General features: G+C 35.6%; 3 protein-coding genes and 2 long non-coding RNA genes across 7 annotated transcripts; 2 read left to right on the forward strand and 3 right to left on the reverse strand.

Moving 5' to 3' along the window:
- Positions 1-4,278: 4,278 nt before the first annotated feature.
- On the reverse strand, positions 4,279-5,337 carry LOC116164967. Its single transcript, XR_004144047.1, has 3 exons — positions 4,765-5,337; positions 4,479-4,714; positions 4,279-4,427 (listed from the first exon to the last, which is right to left on the reverse strand). It is a non-coding gene; the product is annotated as an uncharacterized LOC116164967 (long non-coding RNA).
- A 2,486-nt stretch (positions 5,338-7,823) lies between these two features.
- LOC116163081 (exostosin-2-like) lies at positions 7,824-12,555 on the reverse strand. Of its 2 annotated transcripts, XM_031476928.1 has the most exons (6): positions 12,442-12,555; positions 11,704-12,115; positions 9,545-9,754; positions 8,576-9,498; positions 8,285-8,526; positions 7,824-8,226 (listed from the first exon to the last, which is right to left on the reverse strand). In XM_031476928.1, exons 1-6 carry the CDS (start codon positions 12,464-12,466, stop codon positions 8,005-8,007), a joined length of 2,034 nt encoding a protein of 677 aa, XP_031332788.1. In that variant the 5' UTR covers positions 12,467-12,555; the 3' UTR covers positions 7,824-8,004. The 2 variants fall into 2 exon arrangements, with proteins under 2 accessions (XP_031332788.1, XP_031332787.1); XM_031476927.1 differs by lacking the exon at positions 12,442-12,555 and having other exon boundaries at positions 11,704-12,369.
- Positions 12,556-13,777: 1,222 nt separating this feature from the next.
- Positions 13,778-25,548, reverse strand: LOC116163082. Its single transcript, XM_031476929.1, has 3 exons — positions 25,412-25,548; positions 14,217-18,239; positions 13,778-14,114 (listed from the first exon to the last, which is right to left on the reverse strand). The coding sequence occupies exon 2, from the start codon at positions 18,215-18,217 to the stop codon at positions 16,667-16,669; it is 1,551 nt and encodes a 516-aa protein (XP_031332789.1). The 5' UTR covers positions 18,218-18,239; positions 25,412-25,548; the 3' UTR covers positions 13,778-14,114; positions 14,217-16,666.
- Positions 21,289-21,485, forward strand: LOC116163086. The gene is made up of 2 exons (XR_004143666.1): positions 21,289-21,370; positions 21,425-21,485. It is a non-coding gene; the product is annotated as an uncharacterized LOC116163086 (long non-coding RNA).
- On the forward strand, positions 24,483-25,411 carry LOC116163083. Of its 2 annotated transcripts, none has more exons than XM_031476930.1 (4): positions 24,483-24,617; positions 24,671-24,854; positions 24,898-24,935; positions 24,982-25,411. In XM_031476930.1, the coding sequence occupies exons 1-4, from the start codon at positions 24,566-24,568 to the stop codon at positions 25,218-25,220; spliced, it is 513 nt and encodes a 170-aa protein (XP_031332790.1). In that variant the 5' UTR covers positions 24,483-24,565; the 3' UTR covers positions 25,221-25,411. The 2 variants fall into 2 exon arrangements, with proteins under 2 accessions (XP_031332790.1, XP_031332791.1); XM_031476931.1 differs by having other exon boundaries at positions 24,523-24,583; positions 24,640-24,854.
- Positions 25,549-26,885: the final 1,337 nt, after the last annotated feature.

A 26,885-nucleotide genomic window follows, 5' to 3' on the forward strand; every position in this document is an offset into this window, starting at 1 on the left:
AAGGGCACACGGCGCGCGTGCTCGGCCGCATCAACTTCGCGGCCGGCGTTGCCATGACAACAGATAGTAGCATGCGCACTGCACTACTTTGAGTCTGTTCTTTTAAATTAGCCTTTGGCCGCACATCTTTAGCGGCTGGAACGCGGCAGTGTCCGGTGTTACGTTGATTTGTATCGAGTTTTCACATGAATGAGATTGAGATTTTTTATATCTAAAAAATTCGTATTATGAATGTCTATATTTTTGTATAAAATAATTTTTAATTGAAATTCAGAAGTGCCAGGAAAACGCGTGACCTTGAAAATTTTAAAAAAATTTGCGCAAAGTGGTCTCAACCCCCTCCTTTTGCCATCGCCGCATTTAATAATGTATACAAATATATCTTCGCGCCCCCCATACTCAAAGTCCACGAGCCGCCACTGATAATTTTACACTTTTGCCGTTTATTAACGATCCTAGAGATCGTTTATAATTTTGTATTGCTGTCGGTCGTATGTCTGTTGGTCTGTCCGTCTGTTCCTTTGTTTGTCTGTCCCTCTACCTGTCCGTGTGAACGATAACTTTGTTTAGACATGTCCGATCGCTTTGACATCTCCGTTAGTTATGAACTGAATTGTATGAAATTCAATATGGGAATAGCTTTAGCTATGTAATACGCAATGCCAAAAGTTGAGTCGAATCGATTCAAAATTCACAGTACCCTTTTCGCATCTCGACCATTTATAAACCGTTTTACCATTTGTAAACCATTTATAAAATATATTTTCAAAAAACTGAATTCAAAGACTATTAATATACCAACTTACGATACCTAATAGAAAATAACAAGAAATTTCAATTTGCGAAAACTTGTGTCCTCGACCAAGGTTCTACGTGCTACTACACTACTACTACTCCTTGATAAATTTCAAAAATTTTATTTTTCACTAAGGAGTAACATACGAGTACAATCGCAAATCATGCGGTGCCAATTTCGAACTGAAACCCTTCCCAATTTCCAAAATTCAAAAATTCCAATTTGCACACATAAGTAACAGTTCTAGTTCATATAGTCGTAATTAAATTTTAGGTATTATTCCGTTTATTTACTTGAAACGCAATTTTTTCGCCAATTCTTGTTGTATCAAATGGTCTTTTCAGTTCCAGATAAGTTTTGGAATAAATATCGCAGCATGATAATTAGAAATTTAGATTTTGAAAAATATGAATTTTTAACATAAATTGTACCCATACACCCGTACACTAGCTCTAAATAAACTTGTAACAAATATAGCAAACGGGCTCCTGGGTCACTGAACGTTTAATCAGATCTTCCTTGGACTTTGGGTGATGAATGATGATAAACAAAATACTGAAAACAGAATTGGAAAATTCGAAACCGTTCGGGAGTTATTTTGTCCGCAGACGGACAGACGGCCGAATAGACAGAAACTGCAAAATCATGAACTCGCTAGGGGCTCGTAAATAAGCATCCAAATGTATTCTTATCGTATGTGCAAAATAAAATTACCCCCGCATGGTTTTTACTGAAATTTGGAATATTTGAGTAAATGTAAAATATCCAGTTCAAAATTAGTTTTTGGATTGAATGGATATTGTGGCTTATTATTAAATCCACAATACTCAATAATGGTATTGTTCCGGACTTTGTTGTGGAAATAAAGTGCCAAGTTTCGGAAAATACAGAATTACAACGAGATTTGTTGTAACCACTTTTTTCGTATATTCCCTGTTCGGACACCTTATTAGGTTCGCGATTACTGCTGTTAACACACCCAGGCAATGCAATACTTATTCGGCGCTTTTTCCTTTTTTGCTGGATCCATTGTAAGCAATACTACGGTGCAGCGGTGACGTCACAGCCACCTAGCGGTCTTTCGGGACCTTTTCAAACGCCGCACATTTTAAAATCGTTTTTGATAATTATTAAGATTTCTCTTTACAAAAAAATTAGTACCAATAATTTTGTTAATGTGCTTAGAGTTCAATTTCAAGGTTTTTGAAAAACCGCGGAAATTTAATATGTTATGTTCATTAAATTAATGATATATGTATAGACTTTGAATATAATTTTATATTCAAAGGTATAGATGAATACGAGGTGTGTGCCAGAATGAGCACTCCTGTAATAGAACCCATCTAAAGAGTAAACTTTGAAATAATCTTTTTGATGCTGAGTGAACAGCTTATCGTAAGTATCTACATTTTTGGTGTAGGTATGTATAACTAAAATAGGAACAAAAATGCAAGAAAAAGTTGCGTATGTGCAATTGTGCATAATAGGTACGAGTACAGTGATTGTCAGTAATAGATTTACCGCCACACATTTGTCAAACAATGTACCAAAATGTTTGCACGATTCACACTTTTCTTCATCAAATACCAAATAAAGAACATTTCTAGTTTTTCGCTGCTTGTATCGTACATTTTTGCAGAAAGCATTAAAGTAGGAAAAAATTCGAACAGTTGTCATAAAATTGCGCGATGTACGATACACTTAATTTTAAACATTACTTATCCTGTTTTATTTATATCCATCAAGTTTCAAACAAGTCGCAATTGATAGGCAAAAAATCGATCAGATCAGTTGTGAGTCATATAAACAGGTTGCATTTATTTATGCGACAAATAAAAGTAAACAATAGTAGTGAGTACTGGTTGTAGCGAGTCCTTTGACCGCAGGACATTGTTTAGTCCATACGTGGTCGTTGTTTCCCGCGAAAAAACTAGTCTACGCCACCCGGTCACTATTATTGCCAATTTTATACATTTGTAGTATTTGTCCAGTTCCTAGTTATTAATTTAATTTGTCACACACTACAACCTACCTATTATTAGCAACGAGAGCTAGTCAACTCCTAATTTAGTTAAATGCGAACCAGAAATCGTAATTAAAATTGCCTGGGAAGGACTTCATTATTGCTTCTACATGTTAAAATCAAAATATTTACATAATATCTAATATAAATTACGTCTTTCTTATTGTCATTTGTAGTAAAATAGGAACATACCTTATGTGTAGGTATTATTTTTATTAGGGGCTGTTTTGAGAAAGTTGTTCTCTGTGAAGTATCCTTTTTGACGACAATATATTTATTAGAAATTAATTATCGCCCAAGAAGTGCATATCTACACATCGATATTTTATGGCATTTATAGTGTTTTAATAGGGTTAGGTTATTTAGAACACGATTAATTTTATTTGCCATTTATCAGAAATTACACAGTGGAAAATGGGAAATTTACGTGTACATTTTTAAATTTTCCGTGAAACTCAAACGTAATGTAGGTAATTTGTCTTTCTTAGCAAACTTCTGCAGCTACTCCAATTTGTTTTGAAAGCATTTTTGATAAACGAAAGCTTTGTCAATACATTTTTCCTTGTTTTCCAAATTACCAACTGCTCTTACAAGGCAACAAACCCAATTGGTATATTTAGACGATTAAACAATTGATCTTATTAATGATCACCAGAAATTCAAGAATAGGTCCGTAATGAGATATTACAAATATGTGGCGGGGGGAAAAGTCGTGTACACATTCATTACAATATTTTTAGACAGTTTAAATGAAGCAGAGCAAGTACTTAGCCAGATGTTAAAAGAAAGAAAAAGACCAATATTTCCTGATTCTAATGAATTTTCAAAAATAGGTGAACGTAGTAGTAGTGGCGTACCGACAGGGGGGGGGGGCGGAGGAGCGGTCCGTCCAGGGCGGCACTGTAAAAGGGGCGACAAAAATAATAATCATATTGATAACATGCCCAACTTTGTCATTTTGACATTCATCGTAAGGGAAACTCCTTCTTTTCAAAAATGGACACAGAGAATGATAATGAAGAGAAAAATGTTATTACTGGTCCTCCTGAAATAACGCAAGCGGCAACAGAAGTCATCAGGAATTTCTTCTTACCTGAGAAATCAAGGTATCAGTATATGAGAGAGCTTATATTTTCGATGAATGGCGAAAACACAACCGTGTAGGATCCTTTTCCGAGGACATTATGCTTGTGTAGGTACTTTTTCAACAATTCTCGTAGAAAAAGTATAGTATGTAACGCGTTTTATAAACTTCTTTAGACACTCGTTATTAAACACGAGCGTAGGTATGTCTAAAGAGTCGTTTATAAAACTTGATATACATAATATGGTATTCAAATAAATTTTTAGTGATATTGCAGTTTTCATTATTTTAGGTTTAGACATAATAATAGTAAAATTTCGATTATCTTTGATAGATTTATTTCAAACAAAAAACTAACATTAAAACTTAACCTTTACTCCCCTCGCCTTTCTCATTAGGGCGGCAAGTTTATATTCCGCCCTGGACACCAATGACCGACGGTACGCCACTGCAGTAGTGGGGTGGGATGGCAACTTGCAGATGTGTTCCACACTGACTCCCTGTACTGCGCAAACGCAAGCGCGCTAAAATTTGAATTTGCTTTAACGTGCCACCGTTTGTTTTGTTTATAATACCAGTTCCTGCTGACTTCCATATTACAAACCAAATGTCGCTGTATTCTCGGAAAGAATATGTTCTTCTTCTCGGTCACTACTGTGAATTCCAGTTAAATACATTATAGCGCCAACTTGAAAGCAAACCTCTACTTTAGCTATCAGTCAAGATCCTTGTAGTCTGGTTTTTTTGAGATTCGTTCAGCACCGGACTCTCTCTTTACCATAGGTCAATGTTGGTCTGTATAACGTTATTGCTGTAAGTAAATGTCATTAACTCTTTCTAATTAACTATTACTGTACTTACCGAAGCAGTTTCCTAATATCGCCTTTGGCATATTCTTCCAAATGTAGATAACAACAAAATTCATCTTGATAACATGGCATTTTCATATACCTACTACATATAATAGGTAAGCAGGTAAGCTAAATTATCTTCAATTATAACGTTTGCAGGTTATGTGTATATTATCACAGAATACGGTCTTATTCTGTGTATATTATTTACTCCTTACACACCTTGACAGCTGTACACAAATTCAAATTTTAGCGCGCTTGCGTTTGCGCAGTACAAAGAGTCAGTGTGGAACACATCTGCAAGTGGGATGGCAGAGCAGCCTGAGCTGAAGCCTCGCGCACTCAAAGATAAAGGTCAAAAATAAATTAAATAAATTAGATTAGGTCTTGTCTTGGTTTATCGTAAAATATTAGCGTAAGTATCGTTGATATAATTCATGTTCAAGTAAACTTGTTCCTGATATAGTAAAAATCGAGTATGATTTTCCTGTTTTATTTTAACCTTCTTGTTGTACCTACAGTGACTTTATAGAGACAGTGGCGACAACAGGGTATCTCGTTTTTGATTGGTCGTTGGTCTTGGTTCCGGTCGCCATATTGGAGCTAAATTCCAAACTGACCAATAGAAAGCTTCCAAAACGACGCGGTACACTCCGTGCTATAATTATTAATTATACTGTTTTGACAGTGTCACCTGTGACTGTGATTGTCGGTAAATACCTAATGAGTTTAGATATAAAACTGGAGAGCTAGAGAAGTAGCTTATCCGAAATTTAGCAACAAATTCAATTATGGTTATGGATGTTGTTGGATGGTTGTGATCATAAGTACGCTTGAATTGGTTTAATGTTTAACATTGATGACTGCTGAAGCACAAGGAAGATTGATCTCTTGTACTCCGTGGACTAGATCAACGTGTTTTATTTTCCGGACTAAAGTAATACTTTTTATCCCGGAAGGAGAAACACGCGAAAAGGGACAAGAAGTGACAGAAGACACTGAAATGTAAAACACAATTTCATGATTAATGGTTACCTTTATATGTACATTTTGGATATTGCACCATATTTTATTTTATACTTATTATACTGTTTTCCATATAGGTATCTTTACAATTTGGGAGGCAGTGGTTTTCCCATAGGTTGTTCTGCAAAGCTTTAAACGATCATTTATGCGCCGTTAGTTTAGAACGAGAATCTTTACTTAAATAAAACTGACATTTATTATTCTATGGTCACAATTTGACATGATAAGGTATATTGATCCTACAATCAATTTTTTAGCTCCAATATGGCGGATTATGATAAGTTGTCGCCACTGGCCTTATAAAGTCACTGTAGTTGTACCTACGAGTATATTGGCGCGTTATCGTAAGTAATTACTCTTAATTTTTTTGAAAGCATGTTGTCTAAAAACTGTATGAGTTTATTTTCATATTTTGGCGAAAGAGCCCGACACCGAAGGGATCTTTTAACAAAATATGAAAATGACCCAATGCAGTTTTTTACTGACAACATGCTTGAATAAAAAATTATCGGGTTTATTTTGATGCACCAGTGTAATTTTGGAGAATTTCCCGAACAATAGTATTTTACATTATTAGCCAGGTAAGTGAGTTTTTACTGGCGATAGGAGAAGTTGACTGGCGAGCCGTCAGGCGAGTCTGTCATCTCCTAGAGCCAGTAAAAACTTACCTGGCGTATAATGTACAATGTTTTATTTGTTACTCATTTGTAAACAATAGTAAACGTAAATAATTAGTTCTTAAATTGATCTCGAAGAAATGTCTAAAATATCATGTTATCCATGTAACAGACTTCGCATTAATTATTCTGGCCAATGAAATTACTAGATTACTAACTTGTAAAATTTTTACAGGTCAGCTGTCAGTTTTACAAGTCAGTAGCGTTTAAACATGACGTTTACCCGTTTCCGTTTTGTCTTGTTAATCAACGTTTACAACTGAGTTACAAATAAACATTATTTGTCAAATGGACGTTACGTACTTATAAATTGTCGGTGTATTATGAAACTGTCCAAAGGAGTTGCCAGTTGCCATGGTTATGGACAGTGCAATTCTCGCAGGGCTCATTCGCTTTCTACAATGCAATTTTCGCTGTACCTCATTGGGATTTATTACATCTGAGAGAAATATTCGAATAAACATATGTATTCGCGTTCTTATCTTAATAAACGGTTATCACATAAATAAGTTGCTGATATTGTAACACTGCGCATCCCCGTGTAGATGTATTCGAATTCATGCGCGCCGTAATTGGAACGTGGCAAATGAACGTAAAATCTAATTATTTTATGGCTCATCTGTTAAATATTCCATGAGAATCAATGGACGTCCACTGTACGTACACTTGTGCCACATGGACATCGTAACCCAAAATGGATCAAATATGGACGTCCATTGAAAAGACATTGTATTGTGTGGGTTGTGAAGCCGATATGCATACACCTAAAAAATGTTGTAACCACCAGTAGGAGTAGGTACTGGAAGGCACCATGGGAAACGTTTCTACGACTACGCTAGCCTAGTTGTGGATACAATGTTGCTCATCATGGAATATGCCTACTAGGTTGAGGGTGTCAGTAGCCATTATTGCAGTGACAGATGATCTATTTACTGCTCACGACAGTAGTCCTGTAGTATCTGACAATGGTAGGCCGTTCACCGCCGAGGAGTTCAAGACCTTTTTAAAAAACAGGGGCGTGAAATACCCGAAATGGAGAGCGCCGTACCCTGCATCCACCATGGGGAAGTAGAACGTCCAAACGCCATGGAGACTATGAAAGCAAGTCAATTTAAACGAGTTTCGCGCCACACTATACACTCTTGGACAGTCACCGAAATGCAAAAACGCCTCAACCTAGCGAGATACAACGACATTCACACCACAATCTTGGAGAAACAAAAATTTAAGATGGATTCAACATTTTGGACGCTAGAAACACAAAACGCTTAAAAAAGATAGGATCAACTAAATGTGTTGGGAGACAGTTAATGGATCTACAACTCAGATATTATCTTATCCATAACTTTAGAACAAACTAGTTGCATATAGAAGAACACAATATAATTTCATAAAATTACATTTTCTTCTGACACCATTGTTGTTAGCAATTTTTCTCTAATACTCTCGTCTATAAGACCCCAAGAGCCACAATTCAATACCATCAACTTAACCATCATTCATTTGGTGAGTATTCCCACATCTACCTATATCTAGTTAAAATTTAACTATAAGCTGCCAATGTCATTGAATCGTTTGAGCTTCTCGGGGAATGCATCCTTATACAGTACAGGATCTGCGCGAAATTCAACTGACTTTAATGGCATTCTTCCAAACGCTTTGGTAAACCTATCTACACATTGTGACCTTTCTACCATATGGCCCATATCTGCTGATAACATTTCATTATTCACACATTGTGGGCATTTAAATTTCTTTCTAGGTGCAACCTGAAAGTAAAAACATGTATATGAATTGCATCATTTTATGATTCCATTCGCTAATTACCTTAATTGGTGGTTTATTGGTTACATTTGCCACCAAAAAGTTCATCGCTATGTCTTCACAATTCATGTGCTCATCCACCCAATCTCGTACATCCGCCGGCATTGTGGTTGTATACAAATAACTCCAATACTTATGATGGAATGCTGCACCAGTTAAGACCATAGATATTTCATTTGTCCATTCTGATTCATACTTCCAACTTAAAGTGACGTTATCCCAAACATGAGTTCTTGAAGGAAATCCTAGATTAAGCATGAAACCGGCGAACAAATAACGTTACACAATACAAACCAACTATTCTGTCTGGAAATTCTCGCCACACCTCATAACCGAATTCCAGTTCATCTGCTGTTAACATAACAATATCGTCATCAATAGTCAGTATAGCTTCAGTCTCGATTTCTTCATACGGAAAGAAACGGTTTGAAAGTTTATTTGCTTTCGTCCTAATTACTTTAATTGGTTTCGAAATTTGAGGAAAACTGGGCATAGGAGGCGGCGACTTCTTTTGATTGTTCCAAATGACTACCACTTTAGACAAACTAGGTACTTTGGATAACTTTTCTATTAAAATGAATAAACTTTCTACTCTGTCATACGTTAAAATAGCTGCAGTAAATCCTTGAGATCTAGGAGCTGTGATAGGGAGAAATAGTGGACTTTTAATTAGTTCGTCGGGGCGTAAGTTCCAGTCGTCATACGTTCTCCCCCAATTGGGATAAACGCGATCTTGTACAATATCGAAGGTTGTCTCCACAATGCGTTTTAAACTCGAAAAATATTTGTCATATAGAAACTTAACTTGCTTTCGCATAATTTCGATGCGCTCTTCCGAAATTTTTTTCAACACGTCAAGGAGTGTATTCAAATAATCTTCCATAATAAATACAGCTGCGCGCTTCCAATCTATTACATTGCCAAACGGCATTACCACTTCATCCATTACAACTACAGGAATGCAATTAGCAGCCAGTGCTTCAAGTAGAACCAATTGACTCATTCGTTCGCCTCTGAACACCAAACAAAATGTGCCCTTCTGTAAAATTTGCGGATACAAAAACTGTTGATGTGAACCATACTCGCAACGTTTCGAATAGTTATGAACTTGGCAAGCATCCACTATCAGCAACCCCGAATTGTGTAGCTGCATGTCTTGTAATTCATCCAAAAAATACGAATCTATGTTTATTTGTGATGAAATAACAAACCATGGCCTGAAGTTAATTTATCAAAGATTAATTTATGAAGGTAAATATTTACCTCAAGTTATTGATGAAGGTTATTTCCGCAAGGCTCGCAATCGGGCTAAAAATTGGTATAGAGATATCAAATCCAACTCTATATGTGTGAGTATTAAATCCAGCTGCAGCTATAATAGCATCTCCTGTATTTATTTCTAAGACAGTCGAAAAATCAGGAGCGGTACCGGATATCATATTAAAAAATAAATGATTTTCACCATCTCGCCAACTGAAAAGATAATGTAATCTATTGTATTTAATACAGTATGGTACAAATGGATGGAATAAATTCATTATTTCTTAACTCGTCAACCGCGTCGTCAACTGATCAGAACCAAATTTTTTAAAAACAAAAAATCAATTAGGAAAAGTGCAAGATAGTAAAATTTTATTTTCAGTGACAGTCTTTACCACACTTACTTAAGTGAGTACTTAAAGAAAGCCGAAAATTAATATTGTAGCGAATATTCCAGAAACCCCGATTGACATCGATGCGCCATGAAAGATAAATTATCGGTGATAAATAAAAAAAAGCGGATGTGACGCAATCTTTCCGAAAAATATAACGTGTTTATTCTAGAACATTCGGAAGCGTCCTAAAGCACTAAACAAACCGAATTGTGTTTTGAGCCAGTTTCGATGCGCGTGTGTTATGTTATAAATTGTGGGTGATAAATAATAACTGTTATAAATTAACCCATTTTAAGACTGTTATAAATTTATTGTTAGGTTAATTGTAAATAAAAAACCATGTAATGAAATTTACGTTACAAAATTATTTTAAGTACTAATTAACCTGTTGTGATTTCAAAATTTGTATTTATTTTGACGGTTTACATACGTCACTCACTTAAAATTATTGAAATTCTTAAAGTTTGTTACATAAATTACACATGTTTCAAAACTAAATCCGGTCCCATTTTCAAAGGTGTAACATTTAATACATGCTAAAACATAAAAAATTAAACTGAAGTAGCTAACTAAGTCAACTTATCTAAGGGGAATAATTTAAAGTGACAATAAACAAAAGCAACAATTACATACAAATTTTTCTAGTCCTTCAGACATGTAATCGTATTGTCATTTTAAGTTATTCCCCTTAGGTAAATTCACTTAGTTAGCTTACTTAAGTTTAATTTTTCATATTTGAGCGAGTGTTTGAGCATGTATTGAATCTTACACCTACACTTATGTAACAAACCTTAAGAATTTCAATTATATTCTATGGGGAGATCTTGAACCTTTCTTGAACAGCCCTTAAAATCCCTTCCTAAATCCGCCCCTGACCCTCACTTTAAGGGTATTAATATTAATTTAGGGATGTTATTTTTACGCATTTCGTTGCAGTTACTGAATTTATTTAGAAATAATAAATTTATTCCTCCCATTTGCACCATACTGTAAGTATATATCGAGGTATATATATTTAAAAAATATATTTTTCGAAGCTATTAAAAGTACGATGTGCCATCGTTAGACTTCAGCGCATTTTTGATGTCACAGATCAGAAAGCCTTCAAATTAAGCACTGCAATAATGACTCGATCATTTGGTTAAAATACATGTAGTCACCAAAAGTGCATGAAATTCACATAACGAGTTTTGGCGTTTTCCTAACAAAATTGATATGTACATAAATAGCTTTCATACCATTTAATTGGTTCCAGAATAACTCGATGATAACACTTACCAGAAAGGCTCTACGATATTCTGTTAATGAAACCTCGAGAGCACAACTTGGCAAGTCTGCACACAATAGATTTTACACAAAACACTTAAGTAATACATTCGATTCAATTTTTATTAACATCACCACATAAAAATAGTCTTCTCACAAAGGGGTTTTTAGTTTTATTCCTAGCTTTGTACTTTGGAGAGTACTGTAATGTACAGCAGTCTCCACTTTCATTTACTAATGAAACATATCTTTCAAAAAGGGCGGATAGAAGAAAACCATAGATAGAATATTAAGATTCCGCTATACTATTGGTATGATAAAAAATCTGCAATATTTTCTGTGTGAGCTAGACTCCGTAAAGGTTTTTGTTGTACGCGAAGGGCCAGAAGCTCCCTTGATTTTTACATTTTTACAATTAATGTAAATTATCTTTTTGTGAACAAATTAGAAAGCGTAGCACAATCCCAAAGACTCCAAATAATAGACATTGATTGTACTTACTATTTTAAAGATTCCAGTGCTCTTGAGGTAAGATTAGCCTGTATCCTTTCCTGATTTAAAGTATCAATTGATGGAACAAACAAGCATGCTTCTTGTGGGTTAGCCGTATAATACTTCGATTCAATTATACTTTGTAATATCATATAATATTCTTTAGACATAACTTCAACAATCGGCACCCCTTTAGAATCCACATACTTCTTTAAAGGATAAACATAAATCGCAATTCTATCATGACCTGTCCTTCCACATCTGTAAATGTTGAAGCAATCCCAATACGTGCATTTGGAATTGTGCGGCCTGGAGCTTGGACTATCATCCACAAGCTTCACTTCGGGCAAGTTTAGTACATTCTTCAGCTGCAACTTCTGATAAGTTTTAGAGCCATCGTTATTGAATGACCAACTTTGTACTACAAATGCAATTATTATTGAAACCAGGAGAATTACGAATAGAGCAATAAAGAAGTGTTTGAAACTTGGTATTTTTGAATGTACGAGTTTTGAAGCTCGGAGAGAGATGGTCATTGTGACATAAAAAGGTCTTTTTATCACATTTTTGTACACCAAATAAGCATTCTAAGTTATATTACGTTAATTCAACTAAGTCTCTCGACTATAAATTAAATTGAGGTTAAGTTATGATAAATAACATGTAGCTCATGGCACGGCTCATGGTAAACACAAATATGTGACTAAAGTATCTGTCTATGATAGAATATCTACAATGCATACATACATAGCGATAAAAAACGAGTGACCATTAGGTCACTTTTAGAATTTTTGTTTACATGGGAAATCGTACTTAATAAAGTCACTAAATATAGAAAGTACCGCAATCATCCGCCATTTTTGGGCAAATTTGCTGCCAACTTAAAAAAATTGACAAATAAAATCTGAATAGCTGTCATTTTTTATAACCTAACTTCATAGTACTGTCATGTTTTATAAAAATATATACAGATATCTCCAAACAGGGGAACAATCCCTAACATTAAAGTCTGGTAACTTCCGCCATTTTTGGGCAAAAATCATGCGTTCTCTCTCTAACACACGAGCCCAATGGATTGCGGTACTTTCTATATTTAGTGACTTTAGTACTTAACTTCCAAAGGTGACTCGACAGTCACGCATTTTTGATCGCCCGATATGCCTCAAACTTGAGAGGTTCCACCCTGTATACAACTTACATACATACATTCAAATCACTTCCTATAGTTCACAATATGATTTAAATTTTTTATAAGAATCTCTCGATGTTGATTGATAATATTGCGTTTTTCAACACATTCATATTCTTAGGGATTCTTTCCTATCGGATTCCACTTTTCTACTCATTAACTACGTTCTATTTGAAATTTTTTTTAGTAATATTTTTGGACTTCCTCAAAAAATACTGTTAAAGAATAAAAACATCAAAGTAGGCCTACGACTTTGAAATTTTTAGATAAACTCAGTTTTTTATTCTGAACAACTTCTCTTAATAACATTTTTGAGTACCTCGTCCCCAAAGAGCACTTTACTGGTATGCAAAAAAACGTTTTAAGAAAAATTTTTAAGACACCTTTGATTTTTCTAAACTAAAATTATGTCATCAATTAGTTGGCAGACAAGCAGGACTGATCCCTAGATGCTTAAAATTTAATTCGAAAATTGTTTTCTTCTACGAGACGGCCAAACAATCGGGGGAGGGAGAGCACTATATTATAATTCTCCTCCAAAAATTTTCTTACTTATATTCATATAATTTTGAAATGACCAGCGTGCTAATAGTCCAAGCAACGAAGACCAAAAAATACCAAATAGCGGAAATAATTCATGTAGAAGCCAATTTTTGCACACTTGTAGAGGAAGGTGTTCTTAACAACATACTAAAAGTCCTGGGGGGTGAGGGTGGAGCTAAGGGTGTAGGGGGTGTCTAAAGGTCCTATTTTTCAGTTTTTTGTCAATAACTCGTAAAATAATGCCCACTTTTTTGCTAGGATCAATGCTCAAGGAGATATATGGAGGTGAGAGGGGGTGTAAAATTTAAAAAAAAAAGTTTTAAGTTAAAGTTTTAAGTTAAAAATAATATGTTCATTGCTGAAAATGAAGTAATTAGTGAATGAATTATTATTATATATATCTTGACAATTAAATTTCGTCAAAATCTAAATCTTCATCGATGCTTTCTTCGACGGGGGCTCCGTTCGTACATGAGCCGAGGCATCCACAGGCACCGGAGCAGGTAATCCCTGCCTTTCGGCAACCGCAGCGCACCCCACACCCAGTCATGCATCGACAAAAGATCATTTTCAGAATGGATTCGGGTGCCACAGGGTCTTTCGTGTAAACTGGGTTAAGGATACCATCTTTTCCCTTGACCCAACCCCATTGTATGGGGGGTAGGGGGTTTCCGAGCCACTGTTGTATCTGTAAGAAAGTAATGAGACCAACGTAAGAATTCATCACAAATTAATATTTGTAATTTAAAGAAAGCATTAGGTATTTTAAGATACAAGTAAATGGATTTACCTGTAGGTATGCTCTGAGCGAGTGTTGCTTTGAAGCTCCTTTGGTAGGCGGAAGAGTGGCCATATCTGACTTGGGCTTCATTGCAGCTTTTAAAAATGCTGAGTATCTAAGTTCGTTTAGATTATTTTGATGAGCAGGCGCTTTGTATATAGCCAGGAAAAGTTTCTCACCAGCCTCTTCAATATCCTCAGGTGATGTTGAGGGATCTTTAAATATTGTGGACATGTCTTGAGTAAGGCCAGGATTTTCCTTGAAAAGCTTAGCTATTCCCACTTTACTCTTCCCATGTACCGCCGAGGTAGTGTCGCATCCGGAGAAGCTATGGAGAAGGAGAATCGTTTTGGCGACCGGATGTTGTTGAAGTTGCCGCACTGAAAACAATTTGGTCTCCACATTACCACGGCCTGGCTTCATGAAGTATATATTGGTTGATTGTGGTGCCAACCCAATGAGGAGAACTATCAAGTCCACATCCTCCCCAACTATTACTGCAGTTGGATGTACAGCAGCTTTATCCAACCCGCACCTCACAATAGTGCCGTCAGCATCCCCTGTAGCTATAGTAGTTTCCTGCTGCTGTCATTTTCTCACTGAGCAAGGTGAATCAGCCTTGTTTTGTTTCTTTCATTAGCAAGAAAATGCTCTTGTTGAACTGTGATGGTCGTGTTTTCTTGAAAGTTGATGTCAACAGAAGTTTTTGAGATCCCTCTTCGCTTCTGCTCCGCTCGTTTTGTGCTGTCGACATGACTATAACCATAAAAAACCACCATACAATTTTCACCGTAATGTTTTTGTGCATAGGCAATGTACTGTTGGGAAATTGATAAAATGTTGGAGGACTGTTTCCACTTCACACGGTGGAGGAGGAAACCGCCATCTACTACAACGGTGCTCTGGGTGAGATCGAGGGTTGCGTTGTCCTCTGCCGGCAAAACATCATAGAGGGCTGATTTTTTCCCTTTTCGCATTCCGCCTTCGTTGAACAGAACCAAGGGGTATGGAGTTAATTCATATGCTAAAAGCTCTGCTACATCGCTGTCGTTCTTTTTTACTATGACAGTTCGTTGAAAAATTGTCAGGGGGTTAATACTCGCACTTTCTCACCATTAATTTTTACAGTGTTACTTATACTGGCTATTGACAAAACCACATTCTTTTTAGATTGCTTCATGTCACCGAATTTGCTGCCAATAAAACTTTGCATTGTTTTGGTTCCAATATCGAGGGCTTGGTGGCAGTTTATTTTGGAACTTCCCAAGATGCCCGATGACAGCGACATTAGCGAATCCAACTTCGGAAAAGGGGGATGGTCATTGAACCATTCGTGAATCTTAGCTCGATCTCGTGAATCTCTTGTTTGCCTTGATACCCGAAAATCAACGTGTTGCTCTCTAGTTGCGAAAACCACTTCAGCAAACTTGTTATTGTTGAAAAATTAATTATTTAATTGTCAAGATACATAATTAATTCACTAATCACTTCATTTTTAACAATAAACATGTTATATTTAACTTAAAACATTTCTTTTTTTTTTTTTAAAACTTTCTAAAATTGTACACCCCCTCCCACCTCCATATCTCCTTGAGCATTGATCCTAGCAAAAAAATGTATAAGTAGAACCTTTTTTATAGATAACTTTTATGTAGATTAATTTAGTATACCAGTGGGAACAAAAAGAAAAGAAAGCGCACCACATTTAAAATATGTCAAATCATTTTAAATAAAGAAATGAAATTAAAATTATTAACAAGATATAATGATGTATTTTGCATTATCAATATAAAAAGAACGTATTAAATACGGCGGATCAATTACTCATTTGACAATTTTATTTCTAAATGCAGATTGCACATCTTCACAACTGACGGAATAGTGTTTACAACCACATCCCTCTGTACTAAACTAACCACAAATTCCATTGTCCCAGATTATTATTAGATTATTCAACTGTCTGAAAAATACAATACAATCTTTGCTTTACTTTTATTATAAAAACACTTTATAAAATTATACAGAAATGCTTGTAATACATTCTTAAAATCAATTTTACAGACGCGGTAACAGTAACAAATACAATAAACAATAAAATTTGGACGACTTGAAATATTTGTTTGTGAAGAACAGATGGAATAGAAATTTAACCAATTAAATTTTTTTTAACTTGAATATGCAACAAATGCACTTAAATATAGAGATGTACGTGGTCAAGAATACATTTTAGCAAATGTATAACTCACATATACAGTAAATCTGTACATCACTTCCACTTCATAATTCACTATTAGGTTTACCTAAAATAATTAAAAATAACACTAACATAGTTTTTATCAGTAGATAAAATAAAATACTACAATCTACGACTTCTGTACATGCATTTTAATCTATCGTCTATGTTGTATATTAAAGCCACAAGTTATTAAATACTTATGAAACCCCATAAATCTGTTTAATCATACTTTAGTTCTTGTAATGAAGTTTTCTAAGCTGAGTTGAACAGATTTCTTTTCATTTTTTATCTGGTTTAAAGAACGATTTAGCTTTGACTTGCGATTCCTTTTGACCTTATGTGGCGATTCACAAATTTTAAGAAAATTACGTTTCTGTAAACATGGGGGTTTAGAAATGACACTATTTAAGAATAATTCGACACTATTTGCATGCAGTGGTATTTTAGGCGAACTGTCTACTACTTGCGTATAACTAACAAATTCAACCTCACTGTCATCATCCAATGGTATTTGTTGAGCTGTTATTTCAGTTTCAGGTTCAAGAGTTTCCGTATGTTGTAGTAAGGACAATGAATTTTCCTCAATTGTAGTCAAATGTTCGATTTCTTCGTGACTTACATTGTTGTCTTTGAATTTTTTAGCAAAGCTTACATTTACTTCTTGATCGCCACTATTTGTTATATCCTGAAAGGATCTCTTTCGAACGTTTTGTTCAGATACACCTCTTTCAGGGTTAGTTGTTTTTTTTTCTTCTGTTCTGTTAGGGTTTGGTAATGGTTCTACGTTCTCGCAATCATCTTGAAAGGATGAGTTGTTGTCTTCGCAATCAGTGAAATAATCTCGATCTAAAATTTCTATGTCTATAAATTCATCTTCATTGGTTTGCTCCGGTTGGGGTGGATCGTCGATTGTGGTATTTTCCTCTCCGCTCAATGTGCAAACGTCACACAAAAATCGTCGCTTAAATTCTGTGCAACCTACATGAGTTCCAACAGAGCCACAAGTCTTGCATAATATCAATTTCCACTTTCCTTTGTCGGTACTAAAATTTCTTCCATCTGGACAAAGACATTTGAGAGAGTCGCAGGTGTCATGAACGTATAGCAAATCAGAGAAAGCATTGCGATCTAGTTCCCACGAGGCGTCTTGTTCTGGCACGAAAACTCCCCACATTCGAATCGATTCGATAAAATCTGTGTTGTTATTGCAACCAGGGCACTTTGTAAAATATCCAGCATTAAGCGCCATTTGCCTTAAACAATCAATGTGCAAAAGAACTCGCGACTTACAACAGCTAGCCCAATAAACCTGAGACGGCTTCGTCTTTTCATGAAAATCATCTAAACATATCAAACAATAATAATCTTTCAGCGATTTCTTAATAGATGCTGGTAAATTTGAAGGTTTCGTGTGCAAATTGCAATGAGTAGTGAACTTTGTAAAATGAAACATCGCATTATTTAAATAACCGCAATACATGTGAAATTTCCGATTACAATGCCTATGCACACAACCTAATGAAGCGTTCATTTTATTACAATAACAACATTTTTTTGATTTCGATCGTCCTACTTCTTTAGTAATATCTGAATGCAGGAAACCCAAAATGCCTTCTTCATCTTCTCCAGATTGGGTGATGGTTTCGCTTAGCAACAAACAATAATAATGGACCCAGACGTTTTTCAATTTATATAATTTTCCAAATTTTATTTCATCGTTTACGTCGATTCTACACATAACGCATATCTTGGGCACCTGCCTACTTTTCCCCATTGTTGGTTCCCCTCACCGATTTCTGAAAATCAAAAATATTCACTTATTAAGTGAAAGTTTCTCTATTTAAATAAGGATGTACTTATATGTAAAATATTATTACGTTGTTGCATTTGTAAAACATATGTAATTGAAAAATTACCAACATTTCAGATTTTCGTCCTAAGAGGAGTAACTTTAGTGCATTTTCCATGCATAGATCAGTATACTTCCCGAAAGATGGACACAAGCATTTTTATGGTTAAACAGCGGATATTTGATTTATGCTATAGTATATACAATATGTTTGTCGTTCAGAAAAGTGTCTGTGGTTAAAATTTCAAAAAACATGTCTCCGTAGATAAATAAAAAAATTGGCATTGCGCAATCTGCGCATGTACACGTCTGATTTTTACTATATGCGATATGTTTTTCTTTACTAAAAGCTGCTATGGTTAAAATTTCGAAGAATTATCTTCATAAATAAGAAAGTTGGCATTGAGTAGACTTCACATGCGTACATCTCTGTTTACAATATGCGATATGTTTGACTTTACTACAAACATCTGTAGTTAAAATTTCAAAAAATATTGCTGTGTAAATTACAGGGGGGTGTCGTTTCCCTAGGTTGAAGCAATGCCAAAGATGAGAGCGAGCCATCCTGTATGTAAAATTATTCTTATTCGGCAATCAAACAATTTTTTTCTTTCAAATTTAGACTTTAATATTGAAATTGCAGTAGCTGATTACCAAAGTACAAAAAATAGCATATATACCACAGGACTAAAGTGCGTCCTAATCACACGGATGCACCCTCGAGTTTAACACACACTTAATATACTATTACTTAATAAAAGTAGCAGTTTTTATGGTATATTGCTCCTATACTGCCTTGTATAAGTTAGCGGATTGGCAGATGGGCGGGGATTATCATAAGTCATTCCATTTTATTTCACTATTAGGTAGTGATAATCAGAATCAGAAACAAAATCCTGGAATTTGCGGATTTTGATTGAGGTCTTCGTAATTTTCAAAGTGTAAGAGTTTGATATCAATGTTAAGCTTATTGTTTGGGTCGGAATCCATTCGTGCCCTGAGGGGAACTTAAAAAGAGACAAGAAAATAATGGTAATTTGAGTTAGGTAGGTAGGGGCCTTAGCATTAATTTTTTAGAAAAGAAGTTTGCATTGTTGAAGTTAGTGGTTACAGGAATTTGTAGGAAGTTTAGACGTAGATGTTTGCTAAGATTTGTTAAGGTGTGTTTTTGCTATTTAGATTTGATTAGGATGTTTATTATAGGATTAATTATAGGGGTAGGTGAATAATGTGATAATGGAGTGTGGGATTTAAAGGGTTTAGAACACTACTTCTAACAGATTTTAATAGATTTAGAAGCATTTGATTTGATTGTTGACCAAACTGGAAAATATTGAATTTTTTGTGGCCACAGAAAAAAAAAGTCAGATGGAGTTAATCTAAGATGATAGGAAATGTCTATATTTCTGCTTAAATCCGGTCATCATAATATTCGGTCATCATCTTGAGTGCAATGGAAAGTTGTTCGGTCGGAAAAATGGCGAACTGATGTGTGTAGTTTACTTTTCAACACGGCTCTAATTCTCTCCGTATTTAATGGTGTACACCCTGATGATGGAAGACCAGTGCCACATTTCCCACTTCCAGGAACATTTGCGGCTCGATTTGCGGCATCATCAAACACAGGTGATCTGACCCCAACAATACGTGTTATTATTTCTTATTTATTGTTTCTCTCACTCTTGTACATCTTGAAAAAAAATGGTTTGTTTAGTTTAAAAATCCGATATGTATGGTCGGCTGGTAGGGTACCCACATTTTGGTGGATTTCGCTAAAAACCTTCCACAAGATAGTACCTACTTAATTTTTGGGGCACTTCTCATTGCTCGAGCTTCTATTGGCGACACGAGAAAGAGAGACAACGATTCGAGATTTACGAAACGTTAAACCGCGTGACAAAATTCGCAACGGAAGATAAAAGGCGCCCGAAGTTGACTACCTCTCGAAGACGCGCGCGCGCGCCTTGCAAAAGGTCGTTAATTTCGCCCCTAGGACAAAAAACAAAATTCCGCCGCGCGTTTACAACATCTTTCCGACGACACCAATTTGAAAAGAATCGGACAAAAACTGTAGTAGAAGATAGGAAAAAACTGAAAAACCTTCATGTCAGTAAACTACGCTCGAGGATGACGTCCAGATGTCGCCAACCCCACATCATGTAGCCCTGTCCCTAAGGTTGACAAATTACACGGCCTTGTAGATACACGTACACCCGTTGCCTTTCTACAAGAGTTCTTCTCCGCGCCCATATTTGCTGCCAGCCAGCCAAATAAATTTGCAAAAATGCGCTAAAAAACGCTCGCATTGCTCAGAGTATGCAGACAACGAGTAAATGACATCTTTCATTTGGGCATAAGATTAAAATAATGTATGATTTGAGTGAAAAATTTAAATTTTTGGAAATATGTGAACCGCTCGATTGTAAATAAAATAAAATACATTCTTCGATTTAAACACGAATTTGCAAATTAGGTTTCAGGTTTCTCATTAATATGCGAAACCAATGTTATGCAAATTCTGCCGAAGAGCATCCTCACCAGACACAGACAATAATCGTTACTTGATTTTAATCCGTGCGATTAGTTAACCAGGCTAGACCTGAGTTCTTTTTGCGTAACATTTTAAACAAATCAGTAGGCTGTGAAATACGAGTAGATACACAAGAAGTAATTGACAGTTTACGGTTTTATCATACAATTCGAATCAATTTTACATGTAAACAATATAGAAAAATGCAAATTAGGGGACGTGTATAAAAGAGAAGGGATGAAAGATTCTATAAAGAAACTTTGTAATTGTATCGGCCCAGTGAAAACTGGAGATGTAAACGGAAAACCAAAATAAAATTATGATGTTATATTAGCATCTAAATTGTACGCTGCATGTGTTGCCTATATTCATGACGAAAAACTTTGAACACATTTTTTGTTCTTTAAAAACAAAATGTAGTCGCTGCTGCAAGTTAAAATAACAATCAATGGGTACATCAAGGAATAAATGCCATGTTATCAAGATGAATTTTGTTGTTATCTACATTTGGAAGAATATGCCAAAGGCGATATTAGGAAACTGCTTCGGTAAGTATGTACAGTAATAGTTAATTAGAAAGAGTTAATGACATTTACTTACAGCAATAACGTTACAGACCAACATTGACCTATGGTAAAGAGAAAGTCCGGTGCTGAACGAATCTCAAAAAACCAGACTACAAGGATCATGACTGATAGCTAAAGTAGAGGTTTTCTTTCAAGTTGGCGCTATAATGTATTTAACTGGAATTCACAGTAGTGACCGAAGGCTTTAATTCGAGAAGAAGAACATACAGGGTGATTCCTATAGTACCTGCCACCGTTTGGGAGCGTATAGGGGGTGCCTAGGGGAGTATTTTGATATAGGACACTTGGGTTCGGAAATCTAAAATAAGGGCGCCAGAACCAAATTTATCTTCTGGAATTTCACGCCTGTATGTAGGCAACCCAACCGACCGACGTTTCGCGCGGAGCGATGCAGAGCGAGTTAGCGCGAGGAAGCGACATGGGAGGGAAGGAGAGAAAACGACAGTCAAAAGCAATAACGTTTACAAGTGTTCAACGTGGCCACCGTTGTTCTCAATGCACTTCCTACATCTAGCCAACTATTATTATACTATTGCCATAGTGTTTATTCACTTGATACGCGTCGTTGCAGACGGGATTTCGTGGGTTTAAACAAAATTCTGATCAAGGGTCAGCCACACATCGCCGCCTGAGATCGCTCCGTGTGCACCGCCGGCCGGTTGGGTTGCCTACCTACAGGCGCGAAATTCCAGAAGGTAAATTTCGCTCTGGCACCCTTATTTTAGATTTCCGACCCCAAGTGTCCTATATCAAAATACTCCCCTACGCACCACCTACACGCTCCCAAACGGTGGCAGGTACTATAGGAATCACCCTGTATTCTTTCCGAAAATACAGCGACATTTGGTTTGTAATATGGAAGTCAGCAGAAACTGGTATTATAAACAAAACAAACGGTGGCACGTTAAAGCAAATCCAAATTTTAGCGCGCTTGCGTTTGCGCAGTACAGGGAGTCAGTGTGGAACACATCTGCAAGTGACGTAGCACTAGGGAAGTGGGGGCATGTGTGTGGCTTTCTATCCCTTATATATATATGCTTTCTATATTACGGTGGCTTCGATTCGTTCCACTTACCCGTATAACATCATAGCCGGTCTATAATAATTAATTCAAAATTAAGGTTTGTTATTTGAGGAAGCGATAGGTTAGTGATATGAACACTAACTTACAAACACGAAGGTGCCGGGGTCGAATCCTGGGCCCGTCAACAAACAGCCTTTAATGTTTTTCCACCTCGAGGCCGCGTCAGCCTCGTTAAAAATTAGTACCTGGGGTAACAATGGGAAGCTTTGAAGCGTAGTGGTTGCCACACTACTTCCCTGGAATTCATTCCAGTTGGGGGCCGGGTTAAATGAAGTGATCCATACCCACTTATCCCATAAACCACTACCAGATGTTCTAACGCGGGGCTATTTTAATTTCGTTAAAGCTGATACACTTTTGTTATTGTTTTATGTAAAAATGATTGTTCTCACTTAGGGTTAACATTGACGTCGAAGTGATAAATAATGAAATTAGCACTCGTGTTATAAATGTGACTGCAAGTAAGTGATAAATATTAAATTGTTATAAATCAATCTATTTAAAGACCGTTTTAGTTTGTCGTTAATAGTGTTAATCACATGATTAAATTTAAGTTTAATACTTTCCGAAATTACCATACTATTCATTAAAAAAATTCACTCAGTATATTCTCAGGTACAGTACGTTATGGTGGGTTCATAGATGGCAGTTCATCCGTTGCGTTGATCCGTAAAGCTGATTGTCAAGGTTCATAGCAATCCGTCGTACGTTTACAAGGTATTTTATTTTGTACTGTACCGACCGTGATCTCCAGTACGTAGAGAATGTATGAAAGTAAGAACACTATGCCATTTGATTATCACCGTGAAGAACTGTTAATATACCAAACATAGCTTACTTGTTAATAACCGACCAACGGAAACGTAAATGTTCAACATCAACAAACTTTTTCGTCATAAACGGATGGCGTACGAATAATAAGACTGTTTTAAAGCATAATCGACGCACGGGAATGTCGGCGAGTTGTTGTAAAGTCGTACGATTGCGCTAGAAATTGAATGATAAACTGTGATCTTTATTTGTAATTAGGAATTAAGTTAATTGCGTCTTCAAGCTAATTCAAGACAGCCTCGAGTCCTTTAGAAAAAGGCCTTTCAGGTAGGATAGGATTAAGGGGTTATCAAAAAATTAGTACAATTGCACCTGTAAAAATAACCCAATGTTTACAAACGCTACCACCTATACCCGTCATTTGTAAACTACACCAGTGCCTCTAGTATTAATCTGAATCACGAAACCAATTCGATAAGTACGTAAGGACATGAGGACTAAGAAAATAAATACAAACAAATTTTTTGAACCCGCAATAGACACTTTAATTTTTACATGTAAAATACACGTAAAATGCATGTAAACATTGATGTAACATATGTGAGAATACACGTTAACATTTTTTTCAATATTGTTGAATTTCTGGGAAATTAATAACTTCAGATAGATTGCAGCCCATTTTCATGTAAATTAAACTGGAAGTTAGGTTAGGTTATAAATTAACTGATTAAAACAAGCCGAATCGGCAGCCTGCATTCATTCGTTCATGTTCATACAATTGTATGAATATTTTTGTGTGGTCTTGATTTCACATTTTTATAATATAATAAATAAAAAAAAGTAAGCCGGAGAACAAGTTACAAATTTATTTTTACACTTCTACCAATGGTTGCGTTTTGCCAACTACAGGTAAATGAACTGTACTACACAAATCTAAAAATTCATGACAATGACCTTCAGAAATAAAGCAAAACCTATTCTTTCAATTTATGTAAAATTGAATGTGAAAATTCACGGTGACAATGCACAATGAAATCTGAATTTTTCTTCCAAATTCATGAAAATACGTGCAATTTAGAATGGTGCACTACGGCTTTAAAATCTCAAAATCGTACAATAAGATGGTAGACGGCGCAATACAACAGTATCAGTTGCAATTGCGCATGCACTCATCACAAATGATGTGTCTTATACAGTGTATACCAGTCCTATCAACAATATGCCTATGTAAACATGACTTTACCTTATGTCAATTCAAATCTTTGGTTTGGTGATAAAAATTGTAAACAAAAGACGTAAAAATGACAGATACGTTCAAAGTGAATATTAAAATTCGAAGATTTGATCTTAACGGTACAAAACACACTTGTTTCAGTTTCGTATTTTTATACATTATGCACATTTAGACAAGCCGGAATTTGAGGTGAAGCAAATCGATATCAATCCGAATCTCGATTACAATTCCTTGAGGCAGTTTCTATACAGTTACTTTGGTTTAAAGGAAGAGGATGATAAAGTGATCAAAATACGTAATCAAAATCTAATTCTGGTTCCTTTGACCAATTTAACAGAGGTGAATTCATCAGATAAGTAAAACACTAGAATCGCCTCATTTATTACACACTTTTTACAGTTTTTTCATTATCGACATTGCGAAAATACAAGACACAAGTAAGTAGACATTTTAGAAAACATATCCCTTTATTTGCAATTTTAGCACGATCGACTGTTAATTTGCAAGATGCGTATTTAGATGCAGTGCGACAAAAAATAAAAAATATGGAAAGTCGTGTTGCGAAAGTGGAATCGTTAATGCCACAGATACAATTGCGAAGGCAGGCTCACATGGAGGAAACCGTACAAAACATGAGCACACGAGTGGCGTTTTTGAATAAACGTATAGACGACCTTACGCCACCGCAATGGAAGTCAAAGATGCCAGTAACGATTTCATAAATTATGTTATAATAATGAGGCAGCTATTATACTGATCTGGAGTAAAAATTTCGTGTTAGTAGTAGAATAATGCTTAACCCTCGGCTTAACCATTAAGTACAGATGTGTTTACCCACTTGTTGAATGTAAGCAATGTACCAAGCACAATTATACCAAATCTATTAATACATTAAAGAGAAAAGTCCACTTACTTTCCGTTCTTTTTGTAAACTACATTTAAACTTTAAAGCACAACACCAAAACGTAATAATGACCTTAACTATGAAAATAATAAATTTTAGGTTAACAAAAGGCCAACTCGTCCGTTGACGTTTAAATTTTCAATGCGGTAGTGTTGGTTGCCCTGAATTGTTTGAAATTAAATACTTTTAATACTGTCTATAAGATCATTTTAAGTAAATATATGCCGCAACTTATCAAACATACATGAAATACAATCAAATTTATATGATATAAATTATGAATTACTATTTTTGCTCATTTTTCCTTAACCGTGCATTTAGTCATACCAACCTGATTTTGCTGTCTGTTTTTATTTATCGGTTTACCGCCCAAAACCGAACACGTCCTTGGGGTGCACATCCGTAGCGGCGTCACGTTTTTATTTTTATAAACCATATACACCACATCAAGAAACCTGAAATGTTAGTCTAAACTCGAAATCATGCATTATTTCGCGCAATTGCGAATTACCGACGCGCTTTTCACTATCTTTTAGTTGTGGAACGATCTCTAGATCTTTTCAATGTTGTGCCTTATATCTATGAAAATTTAAATTTTTTTTTGCGCGATCGGTCATTTCTGACTATTTACCATGTGTGTTTCCATGACAGTAAGTGGAATTTACCAGTTGCTATGATTACGACGACGCCAAAATTACTTACCGATCTGAAAACAGAACAGCAATAGTATATTACATAACGAGTGTTGAAAGCGATACTTTTCACACGAGATGTGAAGTTTGCCATACGAGGCGAAGCCTCGTATGGCAATCACACGAGTGTGAAAAGTGGCTTTCAAACGAGTCATGTACACTATTTTTCCTACGACTCTCCATACAACCAAAAATCTACTTACATAATGAAACAAAAGTTATTTTATTTCGAACCAACTACTAAAACTATCTAAAAATACGAAATAGATTCAATTTCTCTTTAACGAACTATTGTTATAACTACTTTAGCAAAGAGGTACTTGTCGTTTGGAGCTTCTGCAAGACATTTACTAATATTATTAGACGTACGCTACTTTTCATACCTCAGCCGCAATTTAGTTGGTAATAATTCGAGTGTAGTGGATTTTGCCTCTTCCCCGGTGTTGGGTGGAGTACGCTCTACATACATGGAAGAATCACTTTTCGCCATTAAAATTAAGTAAGGAATTAAATGCGTAGCACAAGGGAATAAACTCAAGAATAAACTAATCGCAATTTTAAAGTTTGACGTACGCCTACTACGTTGATGTTACAAGAAGATTAGACTACTACGAAAGCAAAACGTATCATGCGATTTGTTTTCTAATATATGGTAGATCTTATGAGAAAGCAAATCGCATGCGTGCGTTTTGTTTTCCGTTACATTTTGCCATAAGTGAACGAAATTGTCAATTTTCAGGTAAACATAATTGTACGACATATGTCATTTTCAATGCAAGTCGTAGGAAAAA

Source organism: Photinus pyralis, unplaced genomic scaffold (assembly GCF_008802855.1).
Source record: "Photinus pyralis isolate 1611_PpyrPB1 unplaced genomic scaffold, Ppyr1.3 Ppyr1.4_LG2, whole genome shotgun sequence".
NCBI classification, from domain to species: domain Eukaryota; kingdom Metazoa; phylum Arthropoda; class Insecta; order Coleoptera; family Lampyridae; genus Photinus; species Photinus pyralis.

Coding starts and splice junctions, on each gene's coding strand:
- LOC116163081 (XM_031476927.1), bottom strand. CDS start 12,230: ATGACCATCTCTCTCCGAGCTTCAAAACTCGTACATTCAAAAATACCA. Junction 8,527..8,575: donor ATTTCCAGACAGAATAGTTG/GTTTGTATTGTG, acceptor TGCTTAATCTAG/GATTTCCTTCAAGAACTCAT. Junction 8,227..8,284: donor CCAATAAACCACCAATTAAG/GTAATTAGCGAA, acceptor TTTTACTTTCAG/GTTGCACCTAGAAAGAAATT.
- LOC116163083 (XM_031476930.1), top strand. CDS start 24,566: ATGACAGATACGTTCAAAGTGAATATTAAAATTCGAAGATTTGATCTT. Junction 24,618..24,670: donor TCGAAGATTTGATCTTAACG/GTACAAAACACA, acceptor ATGCACATTTAG/ACAAGCCGGAATTTGAGGTG. Junction 24,936..24,981: donor TGCGAAAATACAAGACACAA/GTAAGTAGACAT, acceptor TTGCAATTTTAG/CACGATCGACTGTTAATTTG.
- LOC116163082 (XM_031476929.1), bottom strand. CDS start 18,217: ATGGGGAAAAGTAGGCAGGTGCCCAAGATATGCGTTATGTGTAGAATC.